At 42.6% G+C, this 10,317-nt stretch overlaps 1 protein-coding gene across 1 annotated transcript; it reads left to right on the forward strand.

Annotated features, from left to right (window-relative positions):
• Positions 1 to 5,876: 5,876 nt before the first annotated feature.
• Positions 5,877 to 8,214, forward strand: GPR6 (G protein-coupled receptor 6). Its single transcript, XM_077487130.1, has 2 exons — positions 5,877 to 6,049; positions 6,790 to 8,214. Exon 2 carries the CDS (start codon positions 6,809 to 6,811, stop codon positions 7,790 to 7,792), a length of 984 nt encoding a protein of 327 aa, XP_077343256.1. The 5' UTR covers positions 5,877 to 6,049; positions 6,790 to 6,808; the 3' UTR covers positions 7,793 to 8,214.
• Positions 8,215 to 10,317: the final 2,103 nt, after the last annotated feature.

Genomic DNA, 10,317 nt, shown 5'->3' on the forward strand with positions numbered 1-10,317 from the left:
AGCATTGTTTTGCTCTGTCCGTGTCTCCAACAATCTCCTGCCTGTGAACCACCCTGTCATATGCCTTCCTAAAGGAAAATAAAAACTTCTGTGCCATAACTTCCAACCATCCTGAACTTGATTGTTCTGAGATTTCAGCAAATTCCTGGCATCCCTTAAATTCGAGTCCTGGAATATAATGCTGTAACAAGTTCCATTCTGGATCCTCTTTATCCATTGACTGGACAGTGAAAGGAGAAACAGCACAATCATGAGCTAATCTATCTGTCACTCTGCTATCTTTTCTATTTAGCATGCTCCTTGTCAGCACATGAACTGATTGGATTCTTGTACTGATTCTTTCTGTCACACTCCAGCAGTGCTATACAGGAACTGCAAGACGCTGATATCAGGTCAAATTTGGGTAATTACAGTGCTTGCATGCAAAAGATATATATTTAATAATGTATTCATGAATAAAGAGCTGCATTAATCCTTTTAGTTTTTTTTTTTCTTTATATTGCCTGGGGATCCAGCCAGTAAAAACTGTATTTATTGACATATAACAGGCACCTTCATTTTAGGAGGGACGTTTCAGGGAAAACTTACATTTTAAATAAAGAACTTTGAAGCAAAATAAGGGTCAGTGCTCATCAATGCAGCCTCACCATTGCCCATCTGCAGCCTGATCAATGCCATCTGCTGCCTCACAATTGCCCATCAATGCAGCTTGATCAATGCCCATCTGCAGCCTGATCAATGCCCATATGCAGCCTCACTATTGCCATGAATGCAGCCTGACCAATGCCCATCTGCAGCCTCACCTCAGATAACTGCTGCCCCGGAGGGGATAGGGAGGGGGCGGGACGAGTGCCATCAGATTACATACAGCAAGAATCTCCTGTTTACTCGGCAGCCTCTTTAATACAAAGTCCTGCCTCCTGCATATGTGTGATGATTGGGCTTTAAAGCCTACTATTCTTGCCACTGCATACAGTATATGCAATACGTGGTTGACAAGAAGTTAAGTGGAATTCAGCTTTAATTTCCTTTTCAGGGCCATTGAAATCTGGTTTGTGCATCAAACACTACTCTCTCCCTAGATTGACAATGTCTTTGTCCAAAGGTGTCTCCATTGCTTCTCTATCCATAGTGGAGACACCTTAAGACAGAAAGTGTGTTGCTGGCCGGATTAACAGGTGGAATAAAGGTAAAATAGCTTAAAAAGATATTACACACTGTATATTGAAATACAGTGGTACCTTGGATTATGAGCATAATTCGTTCCAGAAGAATGCTTCTAATCCAAAGTACTCATATATCATATGATATATATGATATATATATTAGTGAGTTTCCCCATAGAAGTCAATGGAAACTCAGATAATTTGTTCCACAGTGACGTCTTGTATGCAGTACTGCATGTGGCCAGAGGTGGGGGGTGCCATAGACACTCGGATGCACCCGGAGAGGCTCGGAAACACTGGAGAATGGAGTGTTTCTGAGTGTTTTCGAGTTGCTCCAAGCACATGTGAGCAGCTCCAGGGGTCACTGGTCAATATGTGGTACTATAGACCGCAGAGGCTTGAATCCTTGCCTGATTTTTTAAACTAATAGCTTGTATTGCAAAACGCTCATTAACCGCGTTACTCACAATCCAAGGTATTACTGTATATCACATTTTTGTTTTTGGGTTTAATACCACTTTAATTTGTGTCTTTTATATAAATCTAAAATTCAGCTTTGTTGAAGATAAACAAAACCTTGACTGCAAGTAGACAACTATTTCCTTAACAACCCTGGCTTTCATTAGTATGGCTAAAAGATATTATCCTTTTGTGGATATTGACTCTGGAAGGCAACTGAACAGATGAATTCCATACATTGGTACTGTGTCTTAGTTGTGCTAATGGGTTCATATAATGATAAGGCCTTCGAACAGGTGTTTCAGGTCTTACAGTTTCATTACAACGTAGATGTTACAATGCCTTGACAACATTTAAAACATTTTCACCTGCTGGTATTTAAAGCGGTATTACCCCCCCCCCCCAAAACAGAATAATATATTGCAGCGTACCAACCCTTAGATGTCGTTGCTGCTTTTGTTTTCTCCTTTTAGTGTTTTTATTTTATTTTCACCTGATGATTAGGCCACTTACACTCTTCCTGTCATAGGGTGTATCCACTTTGGATGAAGGAGCAGTGGAGACACTTTGAACAGCGGCATTGTCAGTCCATGGAGAGGGGAGTGTAATGCCGTGTACACATGACTGAATTTTCCCGGCAGAAAAGATCTGACGGAATCATTCCGTTGGATATTACGATCATGTCACCTGACTTTTTTCTTCAAAAATTCAGACGGACCTAGAAATAGAACATGCTTCAAATCTGTCCGACTGAATCAATTTCTGTTGTCTGTACGCTGGTCTGACAGACCAAATACAATGCAAGGGCAGCTATTGGCTACTTGGAATTGAACTTTCCTTTCTAGTCCCGTCGTATGTCATCATGTTCAAAATGAACAGACTTTGGTCTGTTCATGTGTGGGCAAGTCCGTTTGGTCGGAAGTCCGTCGGAAGACCGTCTGACCTTTTCTGCCGGAAAGTCTGGTCATGTGTAAGCGGCATTAGATGAACTAGCAGATTTAGATAGACATGGCTAGTGAACTAAAGTGGAGCTAAACCCTCCTGTCCTTTACAGAAAAGGAAGCTGCCATCTTAGTCTCTGTTTGATCTACAGTTGCCCTGATGCTGACATGATGATGACATATCATCAGTTATGATTGTAGCCATCTGATGGCTTGACAGTTCCTTTGAAAGCATAAAGCTGCCATGACTGTTATCATTCACAGCATGCCTTTAAAGTAACTGTTTTGGGAAGCAACTAAATCAATGGGTCTAGTTCTGCTTTAAAGTGGTAGTAAAGTCCTGGTTATAAATGACAAAATGGGCCCCTTGCACTAAGTCATAATATACTAGTATGCACTGCATACTAATACATTATGACAGCCTTACCTACAAATGGAGCCCTCCAGCATTGCGCTGTCATGGCTCCCCGGCACTTCCATCATCACCTGGTCTTCCTTCCAGGTTTGAAATCTTTGGCCACTTGAATTGCAAGGCAGTGGTGACGTCACAACCGCTCATGTACTTGGGCTGTAAATGTTGTCTAAGTTGTGCATGTGCGGCTCAGATAACATTACCCACTGACAAGCAGGAGGGAGATTTATGACAGAAAAGACCTCTAGGGTTTCTTCTGTTATAAAAGCCCTGCCCATCAGTGGATATTGTATTACACCAGTTTACTACCACTTTAAAGCTAAATTCCTGCTAACTCTTTTCAAGTTGTTACATCAACAGTTTTTTAAGATATTCACCAATTTTGTAACAAATAACCAACGCCCCGTTAAATGCACAAATACAAGCGCTAACACCCCAAATTTGTGTGTTTTTTTTCTTCTGGGGACTGTGGAATTTATTTTACTCCTATTCAGCAGCTGCTTTAAATAAGGTTTTATGTCAAATAAAACCCACTCAGTATCACAAAAAATCTAAAAAATGAATCAATACATCAAACGATAGATTAATCCATCAATAGAGCAACAGCGCATAATACTACGTTTACAACGAATGATTTTTAGTGCAATAGATGTTCAGATAAAAAATACTAATCATGCATGAACTTGTAATGTACATTCAGTCCATAAATTCAAAGTCTGTATCCAAACATGTAGTCCATCTCCAATATTCAATAATTATCCCTTGATGAGAAATCTAATCAGGGAGGGATCTGACACAGTTCTTTAGATTTATGACATATATTGTACCTCTGCCCGAAATACACCTCCACGCGTGCACTCCCACACACACCACACGCCGGAGGATCTGTGAAAGTGAGAAATCCCCCTTTGGTATTACTCTTACCAGACTCAGCTGGTTTCACAAGCCTTATCGGACACTCTTGTTAACTCGTAGTTCAGGTCTCCATCAACATCATACGTCGGGTATTCAGGATCTCAGAGAAGGGCAATCATAAAAAACACATATAGTGTAATTCCGACACACAATAAAAAGTTTTATTTAGTAAAAAAACGTCAAACATTGCACTCACAAACATAAAATCTTTCAGAGCATTGGTTCTTATATGTACACAGCTTGTTGAATCAACCAGGTTGAAGGATAGTCCTACCACACTCAGCTGTAAGTTGTTCCCCACTGATAGCTCCCGGTCTGGACAACTCTCCTTCTTCTCTCCTGTCAATACTGCTGTGCTAGTATCGTATGGTTCCAACCTGACGGGTTTCGTCGTATTGACATCATCCGAGGCGAGTTTTTTAAGATAAAGGCTTTCCAGACCTGAATAAAAGCTGAACACTGTAAGCACCCCTGTCAGTGTTACGCCCCTTTCACAGTTTTTCAGGCAGACCTGATTGGAACCTCCATTGCTCTCTATGGTGTGGTGGATGTCAAAGGACATGTGTCCACTGACACCTGCCAATATCTGATCCTGTCCACTAAAAACAGATCCATTCCCTGTCCGTCTGTTGGATTGGATGACAGTCGGATGAAAATTGGATTTCCATCCAACTGCCCGTAGAGAACAGTGGGCTGTGTCCGTGTCCACTTTGCATCAGCAGTGCAGACACAGACCTGTCATCAGCCTGCTCAGTGGGGATTAGTGGAGAGATCCCCTGCTGAGCAGGCAGATCCGCTGGCAGACTCTGCCCTGTGTGAAAGGGGCCTTAAATGGTTTGTCTCTTCCCTTTTGATTGACATTTTTGCTGGCTGTAGTGTTTCATTGTTCACTCCTGTAACCCATTTTCAGCAGACATCGGGCTATAGCCTGCTGTTGGCTGACATCACAAAGCTGGTCCAGGCTGGGGCAAGATTGCGACAATATGGTCGGGATCTTCCCATAACCCTGAGCCGGAACCTGGCTCAGCCTCTCAGCGAGCCACTGAGAGGCTGAGACAGCCACTCCTGCCCCCTCTACAGCCCAGCACTTTAGTCAGAGTGGGGGGGCGGTTTGCAGAACAGACAGTGGTGACAGATAGAAACTCAGATAATTCATTCCACAGTGACCAGCTCTTTGCTCATGGAACTCTGAGAACTGAGCGATCAACGGTATGTGATCGCTCGGTTCTCAGTGTCAGAGCCGGTGGGGGACAGATGCAGCATCAGACTGATACTGCTTCCGCCTAGGTAAGTATGATTATTACAAAAAATAAAAAATAACAAATACTGAACTTTTCTTTTAAGACGTGCCCACACTACCCTCTCCCCAGTCTGACAATGCTGCTGGCCAAAGGTGTCTCTGTTGCTCCTCCATCCAGAGTGGAGACACCCTACTGGCCCGACCATCCAGTGAAAATAAAGTGAAAAAAAGCCTTAAAAAAAAAAAGAAAGAAAGGAATGCTGTCACTACATCTAAGAATTGGTAAACAGCAGTATATATTTTTTTTACTTTTGGGTTTATGACCGCTGTGTCTGCTGCACTGCGTGGATCATCAAGACTGTGCAGAACTGTCACAGCAAATTATACAGAGGCGCCCTGGGAATTCTGGTATAGAATAGCAAATGCTATCTAGTGATATAACTTACAGTATATAATTATAATGACAGTCTAATATGTGCCAGTGATGCAGGATCAGATGATATTATTATCTTTTCTGGATGGAAGACGCCACTGAAGACTTGGGCTGCATCAGCTCGTCTAAACTCCTTGCCCGTTTGCTTTCCAATGGACGTCAAAGGTTTGTCATCATCTAGTCCCATGCAGCGCTACACCAGCAACATTCACACTTTAGAAAAGCCATGTGAGCAGCTGAAGCACGTTTTCTCCAGCCCCAACATCCCTCCTCTTCCCACCTACCCTCTAAATCCAGCCCACCCTCCCCCTGTCCCCAGCTTGTACAGTACTGTGCATCCTACATCCTCCTCTGCACACCTGTCACAACGCCAGTCCTTGCAGCAGCAGGTCAGTGGACAGAACCAGTGCTGATCCCATTCATGTGCTCCAGCCATCCTCACTACAGTCCATCTAGGAGATGTCCTGCTGAGCCTTGCTAAAGGTAAGGGTTATCATCTCTTCTAGACAGCATGCTTGTAGAATAGATACGATAGGATAAGAATGAAATAACAATATAAGATAGGATAGAATGAAATAAAATAACAATAAAGCTAAGGGTTATCATCTCTTCTAGACAGCATGCTTGTAGACTAGATACGATAGGATACGAATGAAATAAAAATATTAGATAAGGTAGGATAGAATAAAATAACAATAAAGATAAGGGTTATCATTTCTTCTATACAGCATGCTTGTAGAATAGGTAACATAGGATAAGATAAATATTTTATTGTCATTGCTAACAAGTGACTTTGTATCATTGTGAATAGTGTCATTTAGTAGTAGTGACATGATGTATAATTTTGGCACCAGAAGTAGGGAGTACTGTGCCTGTGAACCGGTGAGAGCTGTCATCACCACCCCGGGTAGGTTCAGCACCACCCCCGGTAGGTTCAGCACCACGGACAGCACCCATCGGGCAGTGGTGGAGCTGTTATCAGACCCCGGGTAGGTTCAGCACCATGGATAGCCCCCGTCGGGCAGTGGTGGAGCTGTTATCAGCACCCGGTAGGTTCAGCACCATGGACAGTTCCCGGCTGCCAGTGGCGTAGCTGTCATTCATCCCCTATGTATGTTCAGCACCGTGGACAGCTCCATCCGGCAGTCCGCAGGGCTGATCAGTAGACGTCACCTTGCTGTGCCCATGAATTGTTCTCATGTTTTGCTTGTGTTTCATTGCAGGCACACATACGCTGGAGAGATGAATGAAAGCCTTAATGACAACGACACCGGCTTCTCTCTTCCCTGGATCCGCAGCAGCGATGCCAACGCTTCCCTGGAGTTGTCCGCTTTCTTCTCCATCTTCACCATTAACCCCTGGGATATTATGCTGTGCATCTCTGGGACCATCATTGCCTGTGAGAATGCTATTGTGGTGGCCATCATCTTTTACACCCCGACGCTAAGAACCCCGATGTTCGTGCTGATCGGAAGCCTAGCTACTGCAGACCTTCTGGCCGGCTTTGGCTTGATCCTTAATTTCGTGTTTCAGTATGTCATCCAGTCTGAGACTATTAGCCTTATCACCGTGGGGTTCCTGGTGGCCTCCTTCACTGCCTCTGTTAGCAGCTTGTTGGCCATCACCGTGGACCGGTACCTGTCCCTCTACAATGCATTGACTTACTCATCAGAGAAGACCATCCTCTGGATACATCTCATGCTTGTGGTCACCTGGGGGGTCTCAGCGTGTTTAGGACTTCTTCCAGTGCTGGGCTGGAACTGCCTAGATGACATTTCTTCTTGCAGCGTTGTCAGACCTCTGACCAAAAGTAATGTGGCTCTGTTGTCCACCTCCTTCTTTTTCATATTTATTTTGATGCTGCACCTCTACATAAAAATCTGCAAAATTGTGTGCAGGCATGCTCACCAAATAGCACTGCAGCAACATTTCTTGGCAGCATCCCACTATGTAGCTACCAAAAAGGGGGTTTCTACCTTGGCCATTATTCTTGGGACATTTGGGGCCAGTTGGTTGCCTTTTGCTATTTACTGTGTGGTAGGAGACCAAGACTATCCCTCTGTGTATACATATGCCACACTCTTACCTGCCACTTACAACTCTATGATCAATCCAATCATCTACGCCTACAGAAACCACGAAATACAAAGATCCATGTGGGTCCTCTTCTGTGGCTGCTTTCAATCCAAAGTGTCCTTTCGATCTAGATCGCCCAGTGATGTTTAATAGTGACATTCTTAACGAGAGCACTGCACAAGTGACAATCTAGTTAATGAATAATGCCTGCTATGAACTTCTAGGTTTGTGTTCAGTACTTGTTGATTCGAGACTTTGAAAGTAACATTAGCACTTTATATGTGGGAATGGCCCATTTGTTTGAGTCTGCAGAGTTGTGTTCGCTCGGAACAATGTGGATGTCTCCAGCACAACTTGTGCGAAGGGAATACGTCCTACGATCGCTTCGATATCGCACTTTATTTCAGCTGCTGTACTGCCAAAACAGTGTTGCGTTTTTAGGGCTGAATGAGATGGAGAATGTACTGTATGAATGTGTGTATGTGTGTGTAATACTTGTTTATGTGATAAAATATTTTGCCACAAATCCTGAAAACTTTTGTACCCAACGAAATAAAAGTCGTTGAAATGTAGCTATTGCTCTTTGGGGTTTTTATTCAAAAGAACATCTATTGATTATTGTACTGTGATTATTGCACTAAAGGTTACCTTGTTAATGTGTATCTTTTACCAAAAAGTTTTTCATCTTGGATAGAGTAGCGAATGGTAAAAACCTCTACTAGGTTTTTATTTACAGTCTCCCAGTGAAGTGATTAGCCTTCTCTATTCCTGGAAACATAAAAGAAGAAGAAATCTTTTCAAAGTGACGGAAACTCCCCTTTTGTAGAAGCACTTTAATGATGGACATGAGGATTTCTGTTGTATCCTATGCTGCCTCATAGCTCTAAAAAGTACATGAGGTTCTTTGGGTCAGAGTTGGGTGTTATTGTCCCTAAAGACTTCAATGGGAGCACATAAAAAATGCCTGAAATTCATGTTTTCATGCAATTTCTTGCCTCTCCTTCTCCTAGTAAATAGCTATCCATAGGCTAAAACAAAAAAGTCAAGACTGAAAATGAGCATTAAAGTCACTTTAAGAGGTTCAAGCTCTATTGCAAACCTTGTCACCAGAACAAGTGTCCCCATTAGGTGATTTATCTCTATTTATGTTCTAGTGACAATTATGAAATGACAGTAGTCACCAGACCGGATGAATCTCCCTTAATAAGGACCTATGAAAAAAAAAACCTGCTTGGGCTCTGAGTTTTCCCTACTCAAGCCAGAACCAGAAAATAAAGTTGTAGCTAGAGATACAATTTGAAGAGGATCTTCAGTTTAACAAAAAAAAAAAAGTCAGCAGCTACAAATATTGTAGCTGCTGACTCTTAAAAAAAGGACATTTACCTGTCCAAGAATCCAGTGGCATCCACACCCAGGCTGGTTTTTCGCCAGTCTTACGGCTTCCACAGTGGCACTGTGCTTAGTGGATGGTCCCACAGCCTCCTGGGACCTGTGGCATGTCCCAGAAGATTGTGGGTGGGGGGGGGGGGGGACGTGGGAGTGGGTACATGTTAAACTAGGTACCTGCTCACCCCCATCAAAAAAAACTTCCAAAAGTGGGAGAGGAAGAGGGAAGTTGGTGTTAAAGTGGAACTTCCCTTTTAGGGTGAAGTTCCACTTGAATTAGCACAAGAAGGGAACTGATGCTACCGGTTTATTGAAGTAGGTGACTGCTGTGTTTTATTTATTGCCTAAGGACATAAAATGACACAGACGCAGGCAGTCTTTTCCTAGGAGAGTTTATTTCAAAGCAATTACTTTTCCTTTGCCCTTTTAGCAGACGCTTCCTTATTAACATGCACAATATACATCATATCATTAAACAGCCCTCCGCTTGGAGCTTTAGCAGGTTTAGCACACTCCAGAGATGCTGCCAGGGTTTATTGTGGTGATCCCTATGATTGGGCTTTACGTCAGAGCAGTTTCAGCAAAGTATGCTTTCATTTTCTACCTGAGCAGTGATCTGCATGGATACCTGAGCAGAATACCATTAACGCCCACTCTACAGCCAGAAATCATAGCCACTCTGTCACACTCACTGCTGGGTCCTGGCAGCAGGAGTCTCCATTAATGACATGTACATCTAGGACAGGTTGTTTTCACATGCCTGACACAGGCAAATGTGTTCAGGGTGCTTATTGCTAGTCTAGTCTCACAAATGAGATAATAAAGCTTGTTACGATATTGTGCTTTAAATGGCCCCTACAGATGGTCAAAGGTGCTTACTAGTACTAGTCTAGCCTCACAAACAAGATAATAAAGCCTGTTTCTATCTTGTGGTTTTTTTTTGTTGTTGTTGCACTCTCTTTAGTAATAAGAAATTATACAAACACTATATTTACTTATAAAATGAATGGATTTCAATGGTAGACTCTAGGTTTTACTAACCTAGACTTCTGTATCACAAATGTAACATTTATTTTCTCCAGTTTTAGATAATAATCTATAAGAATAATTAAAATGTTACACATCTAAATAAATATAAAAAACATCAGGTTCTAAAGGGCATGCAACAATACGTTAACACTGAATTTTTTGCACACCACTATACACCCTTAGGCCTCTTTCACGCATGTGACTGGGGGAACAAGAACACTGTAATGGATTTAGACCTCGGGGGTCTTGGGCATTTCAAG

This window comes from Lithobates pipiens, unplaced genomic scaffold, assembly GCF_037356315.1.
Source record: "Lithobates pipiens isolate NorthernLeopardFrog02 unplaced genomic scaffold, aLitPip1_a1.2 Scaffold_18, whole genome shotgun sequence".
NCBI lineage: Eukaryota > Metazoa > Chordata > Amphibia > Anura > Ranidae > Lithobates > Lithobates pipiens.